The sequence below is a fragment of the Bubalus kerabau genome, chromosome 13 (assembly GCF_029407905.1).
Source record: "Bubalus kerabau isolate K-KA32 ecotype Philippines breed swamp buffalo chromosome 13, PCC_UOA_SB_1v2, whole genome shotgun sequence".
Lineage (NCBI taxonomy): Eukaryota > Metazoa > Chordata > Mammalia > Artiodactyla > Bovidae > Bubalus > Bubalus kerabau.
The window spans coordinates 65,599,584-65,622,928 of record NC_073636.1 but is presented as its reverse complement, the minus strand read 5'-3'; the positions used below and the strand labels follow the sequence as shown (position 1 = coordinate 65,622,928).

General features: G+C 42.6%; 1 protein-coding gene across 15 annotated transcripts in view; it reads right to left on the bottom strand.

Moving 5' to 3' along the window:
* Positions 1-23,345, bottom strand: part of PHF20 (PHD finger protein 20) — a 129,542-nt gene that overhangs the window by 31,706 nt on the left and 74,491 nt on the right. For 14 of the 15 annotated variants that reach the window (XM_055544918.1, XM_055544919.1, XM_055544914.1 and 11 more), the window contains one exon: positions 12,789-13,067. The exons of the other annotated variant lie outside the window; for it this stretch is intronic. In XM_055544918.1, the coding sequence (XP_055400893.1) occupies positions 12,789-13,067 (279 nt within the window). The remainder of the gene's footprint in view (positions 1-12,788; positions 13,068-23,345) is intronic. 15 annotated transcript variants of the gene reach the window in all.

Sequence of the window (23,345 nt, the reverse complement as noted above, 5' to 3'; positions counted from 1 at the left end):
GACACCAGCTTGATATCATAAAGACATTTAAAAACAGGTTCATCTGGCTCTCTAGCACCAAGTCAGCACTATCGCTCAAGCCCCTCTCCCAATCAGACATCCAGGAACTATCAGAGAAGACGGTGGGCTGCATCTCCCAGCTGCAAGCCTAGCTCTACGGGCAGAAGTTAATCTACTGGCTAAAGAACACAGGACGTTAGGGTCTCTAAGCTCCCTTCCTGTTAAAATACTCTGCAACTGGGGAACAAAGCTCAAAAACAAGAACTCTAGGAAAGACCTCAGTCTAATTTACAAAAATACTGTTTTTAAGATTAAGAAAATAGGGCCCAGGGACTTCCCTGATGGTCCAGTGGTTAAGACTCTGCACTTTCACTGCAGGGGCGTGGGTTTGATCCCTGGTCTGGGAACTAGATTCCACACGCCTTGTGGTGTGGCCAAAAGCAAACAAAAATCAGGGCCCAAAGAAACAAGTTGACTTCGCCAACATCATGTAGTTGATTAGCAAAATATGGTTAAAAGTCTTCTAAATGAAAAAAAAAAAAAAAAAAAAAGTCTTCTAAATGTCATAAAAGGTACCAAAAATATTTACTTTTCCTCTAATCCTGGGACCAGTCTTTCTCAGGAATAGAAACAAAACAACTCATTTCTGCAATGCACACTAGAACTCATTCTATGCAGCCGGCATTATTTTAATACTAAAATCAGATAAAGACATTACAAGAAAGAACATCTAAAGACCATTTTCTCTCATGAACACAAATGCAAAAATAATAGCAAACTGAATCCAACAATGTATAAAGAGAATTATGTACCATGACCAACTGGGATTTATGCCAGGTATAAAGGAAGGCTAGCTCAACAATTAATGTAGTCTATTGTTTTCCTCTATTTCTTTGCATTGTTCATTTAAAAAGGCCTTCTTAATCTCTCTGTGCTATTCTCTGGAACTCTGCATTCAGTTGGGTATATATTATCCCTACTTTCTTCAATATAAGCCTGAATTATGCAATAAGGAGCTGATGATCTGAGCCAGTCGGTTCCAGGTCTTGTTTTTGCTGACTGTATCAAGCTTTTCTATCTCCAGCTACAAAGAATATAATCAGTGTGATTTCAATATTGACCATTTGGTGATGTCCATGTGTAGAATTGTCTCCTGTGTTGTTGGAAGAGGGTGTTTGCTATGACCAGTGTGTTCTCCTGACAAGACTGTTAGCCTTTGCCCTGCTTCACTTTGTACTTTGAAGCCAAACTTACGTGTTACTTCAGGCATTTCTTGACTTCCTACTTTTGCATTCCAATCCCCAGGATGGAAAGAACATCTTTTTTTTTTTTGATGTTAGTTTTAGTCTAGAAGGTCTTGTACATTTTCACAGAACCAGTCAACTTCAGCTTCTTCAGCATCAGTAGTTGGGGCACCGACTTGGATTACTGTGATGCTGAATGGTTTGTCTTGGAAATGAACTTAGTTCATTCTGTTGTTTTTGAGATTGCACCCAAGTACTGCATTTTGGACTCTTTTGTTGACTATGATGGCTGCTCCATTTCTTGTAAGGGATTCTTGTCCACAGTAGTAGATATAAAGGTCATCTGAATTAAATTCGCCCATTCCTGTCCATTTTAGTGCACTGATTACTAAGATGCTGATGTTCACTCTGGTCATCTTCTGCTTGACCATGTCCAGTTTACCCTGATTCATGGACCTAACATTCCAGGTTTCTACACAATACTGTTCTTTACAGCACTGGACTTCACTTTCACCACCAGATATATCCACAACTGAGTGTCATTTCCACTTTGGTCCAGCCACCTCATTCTTTCTGCAGCTATTAGTAATTGTCCTCCACTCTTCTCCAGTAGCATAATGGACACCTTCCAACCTGGGGGGCTCATCTTCCAGTGTCATATCTTTTTGCCTTTTCATACTGTCCCTGGGGTTTTTGAGGCAACAATGTTGGAGTGGTTCACCATTTCCTCCTCCAGTGAACCATGTTTTGTCAGAACTCTTCACTATAATCCATCTGTCTTGTGTGGCCCTGCACAGCATGGCTCATAGCTTCATTGAATTACACAAGCTCCTTCTCCACAAGAAAGCTGTGATCCATGAAGGGGATCAGTTTTCATTCCAATCCCAAAGAAGGGCAATGCCAAAGAATGTTTGCACTACTGTACAACTGCACTCTTTCCACATGCTATCAAGTTAATGCTCAAAATCCTCCAAGCTAAACTTGACCAGAATGTGAATCAAGAACTTCCAGATGTACAAGCTGGGTTTCGAAGAAGCAGAGGAACTAGAGATCAAATTGCCAACATTCATTGGATCATGGAGAAAGCAAGGGAATTCTAGAAAAATATCTTACTTCTGATAAAGCCTCTGACTGTGTGGATCACAACCAACTGGAAAATTCTTAAAGAGATGGGAGTATAAGACTATCATACATGTCTTCTGAGAAACCTGTTTAAGGGTCAAGAAGCAACTATTAGAATTGGACGTGGACAATGGACTGGTTCAAAATTGGAAAAGCATTGTGTCAAGCTGTATATTGTCACCCTGCTTATTTAACTTTTGTGCAGAGTACATTATTTGAAATGCCAGGCTAGATGAATCACAAACTGGAATCAAGATTGTTGGGAGAAATATCAACAACCTCAGATATGCAGATGATATCACTCTAATGGCAGAAAGTGAAGAGGAACTAAAGAGCCTCTTGATGCAGGTGAAAGAAGAAAGTGAAAAAGCTGGGTGGAAACTCAACATTCAGAAAACGAAGATTATGGCATCTGGTCCCATCACTTCATGGCAAATATATGGGGAAACAATGGAAACAGTGGCAGATTTTCTTTTCCTGGGCTCCAAAATCACTATGGACAGTGACTGCAGCCCTGAAATTAAAAGACACCTGCTCCTTGGAAGGAAAGCTATGACAAACCTAGACAGTGTATTAAAAGCAGAGATATCACTGCCAACAAAGGTATACATAGTCAAAGCTATGGTTTTCCCAGTAGTCATGTATGGATGTGAGAGTTGGACCATAAGGCTTAGCACCAAAGAACTGACGCTTTCGAACTGTGGTCCTGGAGAAGACTGTTGACAGTCCCTTGGACAGCAAAGAGATCAAACCGGTCAATCCTAAAGGAAATGAACCCTGAATATTCATTGGAAGGATTGATGCTGAAGCTGAATCTCCAATACTCTGGCCACCTGATGGGAAGAGCCAACTCACTGGAAAAGACCCTGATGCTGGGAAAGATTGAAGGCAAGAGAAGAAGGAGCCAACAGAGAATGAGATGGTTAGATAGCATCGCCAACTCAAAGGACATGAATTTGAGTAAACTCCAGGAGACAGTGGAGGACAGAAGAATCTGGCATGCTGCAGTCCATGGGTCCCAAAGAATTGGACAATGTCCAACAACTAAACAACAACAACCATATCAACAGGCTAAAAAAGAAAAATAATATATCAACTGATGCAGAAAAAGCATTTGACAAAATCCAGCACTCATTCATGATAAAAATTCTCAGAGAACTAGGAATACAGGACATCTACTGATACAAAAAACGTACAGCTAACTTCATATTTATGTTGAGAACTGGATGTTTTCTCTTAAGATCAGGAACAAGGCAAGGATGTACCGTCTCAACACTCCTACTCACCATGGTACTAGACATCCTAGCTAGCACAATAAGACAAGAAAACAAAATAATATATAACACTGAAACGGGAGAAATAAAACAGTTTATGCTTTACCAGGATATTGGTCTTTACTATGAATTTGAGCAAATGATTGATGCGATTTGATGTACCTCCACCCACACACATATAAAAACTACTGCTCAGTCCAGTTCTTGATTTGTAAACTCAGGTTTTAATGACCTTCAAACTAAAGTAGCTGTATCCATTAGCTTAATGTAATGCTAACAGCATTAACCCAAACACTAGCAGATCTGGCTGAAGAGATACAACCTAAGTTCTGAATCCTCGAGAAGGAAAGGTACAAGCGTAGGGTATAAACTGCCAAATCTAGGGCATGCCCAGTTATGGGAGTTCCTTTGGGTTTCTCTAGCAACAACATTTTTTGCATTTCACATTTTATAAAACAGCATTGCATCCTTTAGGGAACCCACAGGCTGTAAGAAAAAAGATGGGGAAGTTCATTCCATACAAGAGATTCCTGAAGACCCCACATTATTCAAATTCACATAATTCATGACTAATATTCCCAGAAAATAAAGGCATAAAGAACACACTTTCATTGGCCTACCAGCTTTGAAATCATATGGTTGATGAATTTTCTCAATTTGGTAGGATTTGCATTAATTCAAATTTTATACATAAGGCTTTTTATATTGCACAACTTCAAACTGATCAACTTCAATTTTGAACAAAATACGTCTATATCTTAACATGATTACCACTTACAGAGGAGAAAGTGAAGTTCAGGGAAGAGATGAACTCAGATACATGGGTCTGAGTACTTGGGCCATGTGTGGGCCCTGTGCACTGTCCCTGAAATAGGAAATGAGCACAGAGTATGCCAACTGCTCTATATTTCAATTTGCCGCCACCACCCTTTCCCTGCCTAGCAGGGTCTGCTGGGTGGACTTGCTGGGTGCAACAGACACTGCAGGTATAGCCCAGAATCTCTTCTACCCTTCCTTCACTGTGCAGCATTTAAGGGTCTGGACAGGATTGACCTCACACTCACTTAAATACATAAGAGTAATCCCATGCCTCTTGTCACAGTGATAGGCTTGGACAATCTGAGCCTTGGCCAACTGGTTCATAAGGCAGGTACAGGAATAAATTAATCAAACCCAAACTTGGGACTCTGGTCCAAAGTTTATAAAAAGGGTATGTTCTTACTTTACTGTTAGATTTGAATGAAGTGGCATGAAGCCTTAAATGCTACTGGCTTCCATCCTCTGACCACAAGGGTTTAATGTAAAAACAGCAGTGAGAGGTGACATGATAAGACAACCGCCAGTCCTGGAGCAGTAGCCTTCCCCAGACTTCCCTATTAACGTGGACTCACACATCCCCTTTATTGCAGAATCAAATTGAATTGGGTTTCCTGTTACTTGTAACTAAAAGCATCCTAAGTGTTGCAGCTGTTCAGAAATATGGTCATATTAAGTCTTCAAGAGTCCCCTCCTGAGGCTTCAATTAGAGAAGTAAGCAATGAGGATAAAAAGAAGAGATATTTTACAAAGTTGTTCTATAGGAATCTGTGTTTCTTGAACACAGAGGGAAGAGAGCAAGCTTTCATAGGCTCACCCTAGCTTCTGGTTGAAGATTGTCAAGTCACACGTGGCCTGAAGCGGCAGAACCCATAGGGAGAACTGTCCAGCAGGGACTAAGCTAACTCAGGTGAGTCCCTGAGGAACAGGGACAGAAAAGGTGACAACAAGAAGAACTCACTCATTCAGTCTAGCCATGTGCACAGGAAGTCTCCTGCAAGGAGGCACTTCTGTTCCCCACAGCAGGGCCCAGCGGCAGGGCACCCTTCCCTGGTGTACGGCCTAGAGGGGAGAGTATGTGTGCTGCAACTAAGTTCAAATCCTGGCTATGCCAAGTGCTAGATGTGTTGATGCTGTTGAAGTTAATCCATCTCATCAGCACCAGTTTCTGACCCATCAAGTGGGCACAACAGTACCGGTCTAAGTAAAGAACTCAGAACAGTGGCCGGCACATAACAAGGACTCAAACAGGTGCTGGTGTTACCTTGCCTATGATACTCTCTCCCCGGAAAGTGGGGCTGGTTTGTGGTCAGGTCTCTCTCCGAACAGCTTGACCAATTGTTCCACGACTCACAGAACAGACGCTTGGCTGCAGGGCTTCTTCCCGAAAGCTCAGACTTGGACGAAGAATGACTTCCTGCCAGGGCCCTGGAGCAGGCAGCAGCTTGTCACCTGAGGAGGGCCAGGCTTTTCTGGGATGGGGCCACTTGTCCTCCCCCCAGGCTGCAGGTGGCCGTCAGGAGAAAACCAGAGCCCTTCTCACTCCCTCTGTACAGTCTGCTCCCTACTTCTCCCTCAGACCCTCACTGTGCTGTGAGAGCAAAAGGACACCAGACTTCCAGGAGGGAAGCAGGAAAAAATGACATCACCCTCCAGCCACAGGGGAAGTGCCTGTACACCACAGAGCACCGCCACACGCTGGGGACAAGCAGTGACCAGAGCCTGCTGTCACCTGCATGAGGGGACGGCATCTTGAGGGCACAGCAGGAGTGTGTACGCCCTTGGAGGGATCCTCACTGCCCATCAGAGGAAGCCATCTCATGGCTTCCTAACACCGTCACTTCATCTTGTCTATCTTTCCACCCTCATCTCCCATCAGTCCCCCACCATGGATCCCACCCAGATTTTGGCCCAAAGGAGCCTTCCACTAAACCCCTCCCTCAAGTCCTACCTTTTTCCACCTTACCTCAAACGGCAGAGACTACTACGCATTCCCCAATACCCACTTCTCCACCTCTCCCACAGGAAAAGGGTATACTTGCCAGCTTCCCCTAAGCAAGGTGTGGATATCCAGATGTCCTGGCTTATGGGATATGAACAGAGGTGATGTGTGGCACTTCTGAGATGTGCCCTTAAAAGAAAAAGGCAAGCCTCACCCTTCCCTTACCAGCAGCTGAAAGACAGGCAAGGTAGTGAGCGATGCTGGTCCACGCACAGAGAACACCACCCTGGGCTGGTGGGATACTGAGGAGGAAGCTGGCCCTGGACAACTGCTCAGACCAGAGCAGAGTCACCACAGGAAGCCTACAGTTTGGCCAGAAACATAAATTAACCTCCATCTTAAGCCAGCCTCTTTGGTTGTCTCTTTAAGGCACCATAATCTACATTCCAATTAAGTTCCTATTGCTCCCTCTCTCTAAGGGGAGAAGGAACGGTTCTATGAGAAGGTCAATCTAGCACCACAAGAAAAGGTACAGACAAAGAAGCTCCCACTCTGGTGCTCCAAGGCACCTTTCAGCCTAAGCCAAAGTTTACCCAGAGTGAGAATATGAACGAAATGGACATAACAATAGGTAACAAGCACAGGTGAGGTTCCCTTTGATCCTCAGATAGTCTTTCTGGGCCAAATCTCTACTCAGGACTGAACTCACCTATGCAGAATTAAAAGCCAACACCAAGGAAGCCTGAATTCACCCCTGGAAGAGAAGTTACTAGATGGATTCTGGTATTCTAAGAAGCCTCATTTGGAAAAGCAAATTTAAACTGACCTTCCAGATTAATGTATCTGACTAAAGGCCTGGCTGAGGGAAGAGGAAACACATGAGGGCCAGAGTCAGAAGGGTGCCTGAGGGACAGACGACGACAGTTTGTTCCTCTCAATGACTCTGAACTCTGATCTGCTTGTTCCTGGCATAGGGATTCCTTTCCTAGTCCCCTGCCTCCTGGTCCACCCCCTACCTACCCTCACCCTTTCAGGCCTAACTCAAATGTCACCTCCTCCTCTGGAACTTCCAGCCCCTGCTCTACAGGCAAATACCTCAATCTGTGTTTCCATGGCACTTCATACATTCTTTACATACAGCTTAGAAGTTCTCACTGTATCTGTTTCTGTGCTTTTCTCCCCACAGGAAGGAGCCCTTTCTTATGCATACCTAGTCCTACATCATCATTTTGGAAAGGAAATTAGACCTGTGAAGAGCTCAGATTACACATGAACAGGAGCAGGACTGCTACTGAGACTGAGTCTGTGGGCTTCACGGCAGAACGGCTTCTCCTCCCTAACTCTACCAAGCAGGAAATGGGGGCTGGGGGGACTGGAGGACCCAAAAAGGTCTCTACAGAACAGTTTCTGATGCTCCTGGACCAGAAGCTCCAGGCATCTCCATATGAGAAATCTATTAGAATCCAAGTTCTCAACAGCCATAATCAAAATACTCAGCATAAAAGGGGGCACTATTTTACAGTAACTGGCCCCAAGCAGCACACGCTATGTAACATTCTGCTTTTCACTTAAGCATTATGTCGAGTTCACACTGCCTGTGATCGAGGACACAGGCAGCCTGGTGTCAGAATCTCACCTTTAAACATCTCCCCACCCAAACTCCCCCAGTTTCTGAAATTCCACACCTATAGATAAGAGCTTTCTTGGAAGTGGAGGTGAAACCTAGATATCCTGAGAGAACAGGGGATCTACTGAGCCGGTTTTATTCTTTCAAATCATAAGAAATTTAGTTATCAGATTAGTCTAGTACCCAGCAAAACCATGAGGAAACAGAAGGAGGCTCTGATGTGAGAAAGGTGAGGGGCGATGTGTGGAACAGCAGGTGCCTTCTGAAAGGCTGGGGCCTATGACATACTTTGAACATGACTCTGCGTTGGCTCTGAAGGATATCCAGGGGTCTGACGAAGGCTCAACATGTCTAGTAACCCCAGTTCAGAGATGGTGACAACTGAGACTCCTGCTGGTTAGTGGCAGAGGCAGGATGAGTGCCCAGGGTTTTCATGTACCAGCTAGAGCACAGCAAGATGAACAGTCTAGTTCCCTCCTGCCTGGGAACTGCTGGCACTCTCAGCAGTCAGGGCTGGCAGAGCTGTGAAATCATCTATGTGTCCTGCGTGCACATGATGGGGATGGGGGGACCAGGGGGCAAGCCCCTTCCTGGCTACACAAACCTAATCTCCATCTGGGGTACAGGGTACAGGAATGACCAGGCTAGACCCCAACAGTGGCTGAGGGGCCCGGGTGGCATGCTCTGCCACCAAATAGACCAATTTTCAAAGGGCCAGCAGAGGGGGGGTCACAAGTTAAAATATACGGATTTAAAAGACCCTTTCGTTCCCCCTAAAGCATTTTGTAATAGTCCATCCCTGCCAGTCTGGCGAGTATAACCATGGCTGCTGCTGCTGCTGCTAAGTCGCTTCAGTCGTGTCTGACTCTGTGCGACCCCATGGACGGCAGCCCACCAGGCTCCCCCGTCCCTGGGATTCTCCAGGCAAGAACACTGGAGTGGGTTGCCATTTCCTTCTCCAATGCATGAAAGCGAAAAGTGAAAGTGAAGTCACTCAGTCGTGTCCGACTCTTAGCAACCCCATGGACTGCAGCGCACCAGGCTCCTCCGTCCATGGGATTTTCCAGGCAAGAGTACTGGAGTGGGGTGCCATTGCCTTCTCCAATAACCATGGCAGATCTTGTTATTTCAAAAACCTGGCAGGCAAAAATCTCCAATTCACCAACAGACTTCCAAACCCCCAGTGAAAGGGATTCTTCAGTATTAAGAGAGAGAATTTAAAAACCCCAGGTCCGTATGTTGGTATGAGACCCAAATGCAGTACATAAGAGTAGAAAAGTCACTCACTCAGGTTTCTTAATTTTATCAAAATTGTCTATTAGTTTTGCAGTTCATCAGAGGTCAGCTGAGTTTAAAACTAAGCTCTCTGACTGCCTGGGTTCATGTCTCTAAGATAAAGACCTAGTATTTATTAAGAGTTTACTGTAGGCCAGATACTGTGCTAAGCATTTCACATTAGGTCATTTCATACAATAAAGTTCTGAGGCAGGTAGTTATTGCCATCTCACAGATGGAGAAACTGAAGCTCACGGTTATTTGCCCAGGGTCACAGAGGAAGCCGGGTTCCAATTCAGGTGTGTTGACTTCAAGCCTGCACATATTCACTCCACACAAATCAAGACACTCAAATACAGTTAATCAGGAATTCCAAAACCAAACGAGAGACCTGCACACCTTCCTGGGCGGGAAATACCCACCCTGCACTCAGGCGCACTACTCTGGGAAAGGTCCCTCCTCGGACGGTCACCATGATCATCAGCTACAACCACCATGCAGACTCCATGGTGGTTACAGTTCTATGGATACAGAACTCCAGCACCTCAGGAGTCTCCCTCCTGCCCCGCTTTCAGTCATTCATCTACCTACCACCAAGGATAACCACTGTACAGCCCTCAAACATAACAGATTCATTTTAATCTATTTTTGAACTTTATATACATATCCATCATATCATATGTGTGAGGTTATGTTTGCTTCTCCAGCTCAACATTGTACTTGTGAAATATCCCCATGTTGGCAGGTGTAGCTGTACTAGTTCATTCACTTACTGCTGTTCACCATTGTATCAAGGTACCACGATTCATTTACTTGATTTACTCTTTACACATTTATTTACTCTACTATGAATAAACATTTGATCTGTTTCTAATCTAGGGCTCTTATAAACAGTGCGGCTTTTAACATGTGTGCAACATTTCAAAATGATTTAACCGCCTAACATAAAGACCTTTCCAGCATTTTTGCGGGGGCCAGAAGTCTAACCTCCATGTTACATATCAGAACTGAGGTATTTAATCAATACCAGAAAAATCAGAGTGGCAGAGCTGTCTCGAACTCAGGCCTTCAGGCTCCCCTACTACTGTTCCTTCCTTTCTTCCACCAAAGCACTGAAAAGGGAAAGAGGAGGGGAGGGCGCTGACAGGAGTCAGAGGTCAGCTGACCACAGCAAACCAACAGGCCAGACCAACGCACGGAAAGAGGCGTTCAGACAGAACGGCCCTCAGAGCAGACCCAATCCCTCAAGCCACAGCTACCTCTTTCAGGCTTTGTCTCACAACAGGGTGGGGTGGGAGCCCAGCAGAAATAGCGAAGACTTGTAACAATTCCAACTCTAATCTAAAAAGTACAAATGTTTTTCTCAATGAGAAAAACAAGGAGATAACCACTTCAAATTCCTCAGATTGGGCACATTTCTGTCAGATAATACCAAAAGCTGATAAGGATACAGACAAATCACAGAGTGGACAGGAGTGTTCAAGTCAGAGCCACCATTTTCAAATACATTCTGGTACATTAACTAAAACCATTCCTTCTAGCAATTCCTCTTCTAGGTAAAATACACAAAATAAAAGCTTGTGCCCAGGGGATGTCCACAGGCAGTCCCTGAAACATCACCTGTAAAAGTAAAAAACTACAAACCTAATGATCCTGAGTAGGAGGGGGCTAAAGAAACTATGGTTTACTTTTTTTTTTTTTTTTAAAGGACTTCTCTGGAGGTCCAGTGGTTAAGAATCCACCTTTCAATACAGGGGGTGCGGGTCCAATCCCTGGTCAGGAGAACTAAAGATCCCACATGCCACGAGGCAACAATGAGGAGCCCATTGCCTGAGTGCTGCAAGGAAGACCCAGCACAGCCAAAAGAAAAAAAAAAAAGAAAAGACTTACACCTGAAACTGGGTTACAACCCACTCCAGTATTCTTACCTGGTAAAGTTCATGGACAGAAAGGAGCCTGGCAGGCTACGGTCCATGGGATCACAGAGTCAGACACGCACATGCATGCACGCTACTGCTGTTTGATTCATGCTAGCCTCCTCTGAGAGATCCCCATCCACTGGTGGGTACCTGAGCAGGACTCTGGTGAAGTCACTGAGGTGCTAAGTGCTGGAGTGTCCTATAGCCCATATGGGGAGTGCCCTCCCTGGTGACTACTGGTCAGCTGACCTTCTTCACATAGCTCCTTTTAGCTCAATACTTGGGCTTGCCAAGTGCACAACTAGACGGCCTACAGCTGAGGGTAACTGAGCTGCATGGACCAACTCTGTGGCCAACAGCCATCCGCAGCTACTAGCTCCTAAAATATGGTTAGTCCGAATTGAAATGTTCAGGAAGGGTAAAACACATACTGGATTTTAAAAGCTGAATAGAAGAAAAAGAAAATATAATGGCTTGTTAAATAGTAATTTTTATACTGATTATATGCTGAAATGATAATATTTTGGATATTCTAAGTTAAAATTTATTGAAAGAGATTTCATCTGTTTCCTTCTATGTCTTAAAATATGACTACCAGAAAAAATTATATGCTAACTCATATTATATTTCTAATGGATAATGCAGCACATATGACCAAGAAACAGCCACCTGACCCATTATGCTTCACAGCCTGACTAAGGAATGACCCCTCACAGGTCAGAGATCACCTGAGTTTGCACGGCCCTGCCCCACTAAAACCTAACTCCTGAAACCTAACTCCATACTTTCTCAGGAACAATGTCAGATATACCAGAAGTTCCATAAACCACCCAACACCTATGTATTTTAAAGGAAAGGCTTCAAAGCAAAAAATATATGATGATGTCACAATTTCAGGAAAACTGCATCTGGGAAGCTTGTAGAATTTACTGGAAACTCATTAATTATTCTGCAATCCCCAAGAAACATGTAATTTTTTGATTTCTGTAAGTTTCAGAAGAAATCTCCAAAAAGGTTCTCTTGTAATAAACAAGACATGTACGTGAGTTTTTATGGTAACCCTTTCTACCATCATTGTAGCTTCTGTGCAAAATAAACACGGTTGTTAGAAAACATCTCCAGATGCAATTATTATGAAATTGGACCCCACAGGAGATCACACATCACCTCTTAGTTCTTTCATTCTTTTGTTCTGTTTTGTTTTGTGCTCAGGGATGGAGCACAGGTTGGGGCGGGGGCGGCGGGGAGTGAGGATGACTGCACCCATGCTATTCTCGGCACTAGTTCCCCTGCTGGCTGCTAATGGAGCTCCCCTTCCTTGACTGTCCCCACTCCATACCTTCAGAGGCTAAGGGACTTTCTCAAGGTAACTCGAGCAGCAAGAGATAGAGGTAAGAATAAGAGTCGGATATTTCTGTTTCTTCCAGGAGGGCTATGATTCCATGATGCAATTCCTGAAAACTTGTCATTTTCAATTTGGGGGGATTCAACTGGACCAGACCAACCTAACACCCGCTCTTTGGGTCAGCCCTTCACGATACAGATACATTGCAGAACCAAAATGCTTACTTGGGGAACTGGCTGAGACCCGCTTCCTGGTCAGGCTCTCCTGGCTGGCCTTGTCTGAAGCTGAAGAGCCCCTGGTCTGGACGTGCCTCTTTCCTGGGTTCTCCTCTGGCTCTGGCGACTTTTCTATTCCGTGGAAATACTTCATGTGATAATGCAACAGTTTGGCTTTGCGGAAAAATTTTAAACAATCTGCAACCGTGCACCTAAACTTGTGATTTAGGTCGCTGGCTGGTGCTTTAGATGTCACAAAATCATTTGTTCTCTTTAAAGTATTTGTTACTGGAAAAAAAAAAAAAAAAGATCCCTCATGCTTATTGGCGCTATTACAATACATGCATCAACACAACACATGGCAATAGAGTGAGAGAGCAGCATGCATGTGTAGAGGGAGACATCGATGACCACTGCTGTTTGAAAGAATGGACATAACTTCAGGGTAAATAACAAAGACTCAACTGTGATTCATCTCTTGAAAGAAGAGATCAACTTTTTTTTTTCTTTTTTAAAGCAGCCACACAAGTTCTCATGGTTTCAGAAGAACAAGGGAAAATCCTAAAAAAGAAAAAAAACCAGGAATCCAGCCCAGCACTTGTTACTCATGAGTTGGACCAGACTCAGACCTTCCATCATTCAGAAATGTTTGTGTAGGCAGGACTAGAGAATATTCCGGTAGGATCTCTTTATGAAACCGAAAGGATCTTATACAAGGAGAATCACTATTACAAAGGTTTTAGTATAGACTTTTGGAGCTCTCAGTATGATGTACTCTGTTTGATGAAGAGGACTCAGAGAAGAAGGAGGAAAAATGACAACCAACTGAATGAAGCTGGAAGGCATGTAAAGAACTCAATGATCAAATTCAAAGAGACAAAAAAGTTTGACACCCCCTCCCTAAACCAAGAGTCTTCCCAGGTGGCTTTAGTGGTAAGAATCTGCCTGCCAATGCAGGTGACACGGGAGATACAGGATCCATCAGGAAGATTCCCAGAGCAGGAAATGGCAACCTACTCCAGTATTCTTGACCGGAAAATTCCACGGACAGAGGAGCCTGGTGGGCTACAGTTCATGGGGTCACAAAGAGTCAGACATGACTGAGCACGCACACAGGCCCCAAACCGAACAAGCAGAAGGCAATTGTCTGTCATGCATCAATAATAGAAAGTAATGCTGTCACAGGAAACCATGAGTATTAGAAACTCAATTTATTGAAGACTCCCTTCATAATACCCTCAATCCCAATGAGAGCAATCACCTTAAACTCAAGTCACCCCTACTCTACAGATTACATCACCCAAGATTATCCTGAATGTATCCTGAATGTATGGACCTTTCTTGAGTGAACCAACTTTTTTCTAAATGCAATCATACAATTTTCATTACAAGCAAAGAGCATGCTGAACTCTTGGTAAATATGATGATTACCTTTTCAAGTACCATCCCATAATAAGAAGGAATAAAAAAAAATTCTTAACTCAATCTAAATCATACTCTACATTTCAAAATCAGCAGGAAGGTATAATTATAAAACTGGTAGGCTTGATGATCTGATGTATACACACACACCCTTCCCCAAAGCAGAATGTCTTAACTCATTTTCTATCCATGACAAGGGATAAAAGAAAGAGGTTCAAATCAGTCAGATACAGTTAAGAAAAAGTAACATGAAATGAAATAGAATACATACTTCTCCTTACACATAGTTGCACCAGAAAAACAAAAAAAAAGTCAGTAAAGAAATTCAAAATTCAAACCTCTAGTATATCCTAAAATGCTCTCTTAAAATACAATTTCTCTGGACTCTCCTCCCTTTTGGCCTACTAAGTTGAACCATATCAATTTGCCATTTTTATAGGTTAAGAAAGGTGAGATATTGGCCATTTCAAATGGTCCAACCTAGTAGTTCCTTTTCCACCTAACAATCTTTCAAAAATCACTGCAGAAAATTCCACTTAGCACTGTGTAAACAAACCTAAGGTCTGAGGAGGTCAGAGAGCACCAAGCCTGCCCACTACCACCCAAGGCCCATAGCAGTCAAATTCAGCTACAGTAAACTCAGCTATCCTTCGGCTTGTGTCCGAAGCCCTGTTTGATATCAACTATTTATTTAAAAAAAAAAAGCCAAAATACAAACACCTTAGAACTTGTTTTAAAAGTTAACAATAATGAGAACTTTGAATCAATTTCATGAAGAATTACCACTCTTTCTATTCAGAACCTTTGCACCCTTGTGTACACACACCAGCCATTTGCATAAGGCAAAGACAGGACAGTGGTTAAAAGTGGGGGCTCTGCAGCTGGGCAGCCTGGTTCAAATCCTGGCTCCTCTAATTACTCCTCCTGCCTCCTAGCACCTTCATATGCAGAGTGGAGATAGCAATAATGGTAACTACTTCACTGACTTGAAAGAATTAAATGAACTGCATGCAAAGATTCTAAAACAACATTTGTTCAATAAATAGTGAATATATAGTACAATTTTGTTCAATATTCTGGAATAAGCTATAATGGAAAAGAAAATGTTTTTAAAAGTATAGGGCTTACCTGGTGGCTCAGTGGTAAAGAATCTGCTTGCCAATGCAGGAGACATAGGTTTGATCCTTGGTCTGGGAAGATCCCACATGCTGCAGGGCAACTAAGCCCATGCATCACAACTACTGAGCCTGTGCTCTAGAGCCCAGAAACTGCAACTATTGAAGCCTGCTCTCCCTAGAGCCTGTGCTCTGTAGCAAGAGAAGCCCATGCACCATAACTAAAGCAAAGCCTGTGCAGTAACAAAGACCCAGCACAGCCAAAAATAAATAAATACATAAATAAATAATTTTTTTTAAGTATATGTATACGGTATCATTTTGGATTAAAGAACAAATGTGATTTATGAACAGTCTTTCAGCAATTAACCTCTCACAGCAGAAGGGCAGAAGCTCCCTTCACCCCCAGTCTCACTGCATGCCATTGCAGATTCGGGGCAGAATAATGGAAACCATCCAACTTCAAATCCCAGCTCTACCCTTTATTAGCAGCAGAAATAAGCTGTGTATGGTTTTTTTTAAACTCTTCTGATTATCCAGATTCCCACCTATTTCAAAACAGTTAAGAGAGAGGACTATAAGATAACATACACACTTGGTGCAAAGCAGGCCATTTCAAATTGAAAACAGTCCTGGTAAACAGACTTCTGTCATTTATGGAATGTGGCTAGAGACATAATTATCAACCAGAGTGAAATACTCCTTCAACCAGCCCTCATAAGCTCTAGTTAGGAGACACATCACTCGATAAGCATTCAGTTTTCACTACATCCTACTAGAAATGTGAAGTCCGAAAACAACTTTAAGATTCCCAGCATGGCCATTCAGTGGGATTAATTACCCCACCTTTCAGGACATCTTACTTTCACTAATGCAGCCCCTCTCCAAAAAATTTTTTTAAATAATTACATTATACTAGGTGCTAGACAGTACCAAGCTTGATCCACCAAAATCCTGAACTTCGTGTGGTTTGTCTTTTTAAAACACAAAGTGCATTTTCTCCAAAAGTTTTACCAAACTCTATGTTGGAAGTTACATTTATCCCTAATAAACTCTACCTGATTATTTGAGTCCAAGAACTTTGTAACTTTTGTCTCTGTAACGCTATATATTCTTAGGACTTTATCCAGGCTGTTAATAAAGATCCAGTAGTACAGAGCTGAGGACAGCCATCAGAATAACCTTCAGACCGACATCAACTAATCTACACTCTCTGGTTAGAGTTGCCTAAGCCAACTGAACTTGATCTATGCAAATTACCAATGCACTCACACATCTGTTTCCTCTTTGTTCATAGACAGATTTTAAGAGGGATGTGGTCAAACTGTCTGCTAAAATAAAGAGATACCTGGTCTGAGTGCTACAGTAGACTCCTCACATTCCTATGTTGAAACTTAATTCCCAAAGTGATGGTATTTGGAGGTGGAGCATTTGGGAAGTGATTATGTCACAAAGGCAGAGCCCTCATGAACAGGACTAGTGGCTTTATAAAAGAGACTCCAGAGAGCTCCCTTGCCCGTACCTCCATGTGAGGTTACTGTAAAAAGATAGCTCTTTATGAACTAGGAAGCTGGCCTTCAACAGACACTGAATGTGCTGGCACCCTGATCTTGAACTTCCCAGACTCCAGAACTCTGAGAAATAAATTTCTGTTGTTTATAAGACACTTCGTCTATGGTATTTTGTTACAGCAACCCAAATGGATTAAGACAGACAGTCTACCAATCCAGCATAAGCCTCTCAAAAGGAAATACATTCAGTTCGGCAGGATAAAAATTCTTCCCCACAAAAGCAAAACCCTTGATTCCTCACAAGTAAGCAGAAGGTGGAAACGGCTAGACCGTGAAAGGTAAACAAGCTTGGCAATCAGATGGGTCACCTGCCTCAGAGGTGGTACTAGGATCACAGGGGCTCAGATAAACAGATAAACTCCACAGGAGAAAAGACTACCTGCTATCCTGTCACAAAGCGCCTGGCCAAAGCTAGAGCCCTTTTCAAGACAGCAACATTAATAAGACAAAATGAGTTGCTGGTTTTGTCTGACGAAGTAATAAATATTTGAGAATTATGAATCTTCAACCATGGAAGTTCAAGAAGATTTCCCCACAAACTCAACTCAGTTAAGTATATAAACTCATTGATATGCAAGACCTTCTATTCTAAGCCTGTAAGTGTAACTTACTTTGCTATTTGGAGAAAACACAATCAATACAAGCATCAGCGTGAGACAAGAAGCAAAGAGAGGATAAATTATGAATAATAGCCTGTGACAAACTCTGATAGATTACACAATTAACTATAGCTTCAGGCTCAAGAAGTAGATCAAACAGCCCAAGACTTAAGTAATTTTCCCTTTTCATGAAAGTCTTGCAAACTGTACTATTTCAATTCTGAACACAACAAATTTTTAAAGATATGAAAATTGTATGTTCCAGACTTAACAATTTTATCCTAATTTTCCCACATGGCAGCCCTCTGTATGCATAAAGAAAACTGCATTTCAGGGACTCCCCTGGTGCCCAGTGGCTAAGACTCTGAGCTCCCAATGCAGGGGGCCTGGATTCGATCCTTGGTCAAGGAACTAGATCCCATATGCCACAACTAAAGGTTCACATGCCACAGCGATCCCACATGCTGCCACTAAGGCACAGCACAGCCAAATAAATACAAAAATAAATAATTCTTTAATGAAGTTATTAAAACAAAAAAGCTGCCAGTTCAGGCAGTACAGGCCTCTGACACACCTCTCCCACATGCAAACCAAGCCCTGTTCAGCTTTTTCCTTGGTCTCTGAGCAAAAAGGATTCTGTCCTGCCTTCTCTGAATTCCCATAAGTACTTCATGGAAAATAAAACTTGCAGTTATCTGTTCCTTTCTATTTATATTACAGTTAGTTCTGTTCACTCCTTCTAAAATGCTGAAATGAGGAATATGCTCCATTCTTTACTTCTACAGTCCTCACCTCAGCAGACTACTTCATCAAACAAGAGAGTTAGCCCTAGCCTCTCCAAGACAGTTTCTTTCTCATTAAATGGGAATAAAAATACTTATTTTACATATTCACAAGGTTCCCACATGTTTCCATGAGGTATTAGAACCTCTTACAAACTGCAGCAGGTTACTTGAACATTAGCTGTCACCTGGCTTGTCACTGACCTCACAGTTGTTTGCTTTAAAAAAGTTATGCATAATCCTAGCCAGGGGTCCATGTACGAGCACACGATCTGAAAAAGTGTAACATCTAATTGTCCCATTTTATTAATCAAACACTGAGGTGTTAGTGGTAATTAGTAAAAGCACAACAGGAACAGCAAAATGATGGAACCAGTAAAAATGTTTTACATTTTAAAAGAATTCTAAAGTAAAACATCCACAGCATAATTAAGCTTAAGAAAACCCACAAAAGAAACAGTTTCAGTAAAACAAAATTATATATGAGTAACATAAAATATAAGTGTATTTTTTTTAGAATTTTAAGAATGTAAACCATGATAATGGTTTGCTTATGAGACTTCCAAGTAAAAAAACCAAAAACACTGATTTTTCCCCCTACTCTTCCATGTTATAATACCCATATTATTTTACAGTAGAAAGAATATAATTCTTTTATATTTTATATTATACTCCTCCCCAGAACAGTGGTCCTGTGACAAAAGAAACATGGTGATGTGAGCACAGTCAAGCAACCAGGAGAGCCACTGGTGTCCAACGGGCATCCTGGGCCACCGTCTACAGCAACCCCAAGTCTCACACACAGTGTCTACTTCCCAGTGGGAGGACAGTTCATCTGGAACATACATCACTGATAACACCAGCTAAGTGACATCATCCTCTCTTTGGATACTACAGTCCTTTGTCAACATGAGAGCAGTTACTAGGTTACAAAGGGCAGAAAATATGTAAATTAAATCCTTCAGGGCATCTGGTTCAAAATCTAGGGGTAATGGAATTATCCTTAGGTTACAGGCTAAACTACAGGAAGCAGTTTAATCCTGTTTTAGAAGGTAGCATGTAAATCAACATTTGCAAGTAGTTACAGGTATTATTGTTCAAATGCTGTGTTCTTCATCATGTTTAACAGATCTTTGTATGGAAGTATGCAGCCAAAGCATGGAGCTCTATCCTAGGCTCCCAGGCTTAAAATCCCAGGTCACCCTCTGCTCTGGCCTCTCCCAAATTATATGAGGAGAAAAATGGTCCATGGAATTTGAATTTGCTTTAAATAATAGTATCTCTATTAATTATACTAAAAGAGTGCTTTCTTTTTCTTTTGTGGGGGAAAGAGAGGTAGAAAGAGACTATAAAATGTCTAATAATCCCTGCCTCGGGGCATCTGCTCCTGTGTGCAATTCCCTCCCTTTGAGTGTGGGCAGGACCTGTATAACTTGCCTCTAATAGAACAGGCAAAGGTGACAGCAGATCCCTTTCATGACTGTGTTTTGTAAGGACCATAACATCCATCTTACTGGCAGGCACTCGCCCACGCTGGCTAAATGCAACAAGCTGCTATCGAGCTACTCAAGGGAGAATGCCATGTGGCAAGGAACTGAGAGTGCCCACAAAAGACTACAGCCCTCGGCCTGACAGCCTGCAATTACGTGTGAGCCTGGAAGCAGACCCTTCCTCAGTAGATTTTTCAGAGGAGAACCAGCCCTGGTCAACTCCTTGACTGCAGCCTTGCAGAGAACCCTGTTAAGTTGTGCCTAGACGTCTCATCCACAGACACTGTGAGAAAATAAATGTGTTATTTTAAGATACTATGTTCATGGTAATACTGCCACACAGCAACAGATAATACAGAGTAGGATCAGAAGCTCTGGGTTTCTATTTGCTTGGGCAATGCTTTATATTACACTTTCTCTTTTATGATAAGCATAATCTTTATAATAAAAAGGTTTTTAAACTATGTTTTCTGAGACCTGGCTTAGAAATCATGTCCTATATAACTACCCTTTTTTTGTATCGGCTTCCCTGGTGGCTCAGATGGTAAAGCATCTGCCTATAATGCAGGAGACCCAGGTTCAATCCCTAGGTCGGGAAGATCCCCTGGAGAAGGAATATACCCATTGTCAAGTACCTCAAAACCTCACAGCTAGATTGCTTATGATGATGGTATTCACTCTGGCTGGCAATACTCAGTCTGGCCTTCTAAGCCCATGTAAATTCTAAGCACCATCATGCTTTCCAAACTCATCTCCCATTAGTTAGTCCACAATGAGGCCTTAGCAGCTGCCCCGGCCAACTGCTGGCCCCAGCAACCGCTTCACGCTCTTATAGCTCACACCTCTGCTCATGCTGTGCCCTCTCCCTGTCTAGCCAAGTCTACTTCCATGCAGACCCAGCTCACTCCAAATGCAGGAAGGCAGCCAGATGGCCTGGTTCTCAGGGACCACATGCTATCAACTCCTGGCACAAACAACTGTCTACTGCAGCCTCTCTTTAGCACTATGGATCTGCTCCTGGATCCTGCTGTTTGTCACTGCTCCAGCCAGAGGATAAGGTTCACTGTCGTGTATGCCCTCAGCACTGACCCCCAGTATGATTGGTATTCTTGTCAGCAACGACTCCGCATAACCCCAGTAGTTTAACACTTTTTTGACATGTACTTGAAATACTATAATGAATAAAACATTTTTCAGGTCTGTGAAGCAATAGCTTTCTCAGCTGTGAAGCAACAAAAAGCAACCAAAGAGAAACATGAACAGATTTAAATACAGCAACCCCAGTCAAATGTTTGGAATAAAAAAAATAGCAAAATTTTCATAAACAGAGAAGCAGTTCATTATGCAAAGTCTGCACTAAGTAATTCTCCCATCCAAGTACTAACCAGGCCCGACCCTGCTTAGCTTCTGAGATCAGACAAGATCGGGTGTGTTCAGGGTGGTATGGCCATAGACAGCACTATGTAATTCTAATTAGTTATTTAAAAGAATGAAGTAGCTCTATACTTACTGATATGGATTACTCTCAAGATACACTGCTAAAGTGAAAACAGAAAGTTGTTCAGTGTACACTGTACGACATGTGAGGTTGCAGATGGGGGGAAAGGTATTATAAAATGCATAGAAAGGAAACCAGAAGGATAGGTATCAAACTGTTGACAGCTCTAGAGAGAAGCTTAAGCTAGAAAACAGGTGGTAAAGAGGAACTCTCACATATCCTCTGTGTACACCAGGAGCAATGGGTGTACCCAGCACTCGGCTCTTGGTTTCTAAACACAATTCACCACTTAAAAGAAATTAGGCTTCCTGGAGAAATGGCTGAATCCAAGGTTGGGTGAGTACAGGATGAGCATGCTACGCCAGAAAGTGAAGAAGACACAGGAACTAGCTTGAAGGGGTCCCACAACGTGGTTATTAAAATAAATAATGATAGAAACCATTATAACCCACAGAACAAAAGAAATTCCATGAGACCACGTGGATAAAAAGAGGGAAGGAAGGAAAGAAGGGAGGGAGGGAACAATCAGGGAGAGAGGGAAAGGCAGGCAGGCAGGCAGGCATTTCCTTAACAGAATACAAACTAATAAATGTAGAAGGAATAATGAGAGTTAGAAATCACCATTTGGTAGACATCAGAGTAAAAATATTTATCAGGCAAGAAGCAGAAGTGGATATTAAAACAATGGGTGAACTCCTGATAAAGAAACACACAGATATTTGAGTATATGTAAATAAAGATACTTACATATATTCAAGGTATCCTCTCACAAGAAACTTAGTAACTATAAAGGGAAAAATAACAGCTTTACAGTAGAGAAACCTGGTGGGCAGTACCCTTAGCCAAGTGACCAAAGTTAAGTTCACCAATAAACGGGACAGATACCATGTGGCTCCTGTTAGAATGCACTTGAAAAGGACACATCGCTTGCATCAGATCAGATCAGATCAGTCGCTCAGTCGTGTCCGACTCTTTGCGACCCCATGAATCACAGCACGCCAGGCCTCCCTGTCCCTCACCAACTCCCGGAGTTCACTCAGACTCATGTCCATCAAGTCAGTGATGCCATCCAGCCATCTCATCCTCTGTCGTCCCCTTCTCCTCCTGCCCCCAATCCCTCCCAGCATCAGTCTTTCCAATGAGTCAACTCTTTGCATGAGGTGGCATGGTGTTGCTGCTGAAAGGGAATAACCTAAATCTAATTATCTGGATATATCAAAAAAACCCCAAATTCAACGACATCATATTCTTCAGAAATGTCAAGGTCATGAAAAACAAAAAAAACACTGAAAAAAATGTTTCAGCTGAAAGGAAACCAATGAAACATGACAATTAAATCCAGTGTGACATCCTGGGTTGGATCCTGATCCCCACAAAGTTTCCTCAATGCTTGCTATGAAGAACATTATCAGAACTGATGAAGTCTGAATAAGGTCCTGACTTTGATAATTAAATTATGGCCATGTAATTAAATGTTCTAGTTATCAGGAAATTAACACAGAAGAACTTAGGGGTAAAGGTCTGCAACTTATTTGCAAATAATTCAGAAAAATAGTTTTTAAAGAATAGAATAATGAAACAAATAGTAAACTGCTAACAAACAGGGAATCTGGTTGAAGGTATAGAAGAAATTCTTTCTACTATTTTTGCAACTTTTTATGTCTTCCAATATTTCAAAATAAAAACATCTTTTAAATATAAAGATGAAAAAATTTATGCAGGAAAAATACTTCAAGGTCACAGAATAGCTAAGTGGGAGGAAAGCAACCCTGGCAAGGCTATCCAACTTGGACCTCACAAGAGAAACTGAGCATTTATTCCACAAGATGGCAGAGCTGCCCCAAAGGCCAGAGCTGCGTATGGAGCAGCTAACGCAGGGCTTCTGATGGTGTTGCCTTCCCAGCCTCCTTCACACTGATCTTGACTCCATCCAGTTAGAAATTACAAGACTGGCACCAGCTCAGGACAGCAACCTCTAAACAGTGACTAACACAGCAGCACCCTGGCCTCCAGGGGCCTCGCGGGATGCTTCTGAGAATGATCCCGCCCTCCTTCCTGCTGACTTACATAATACATTCCTGGTGAATGA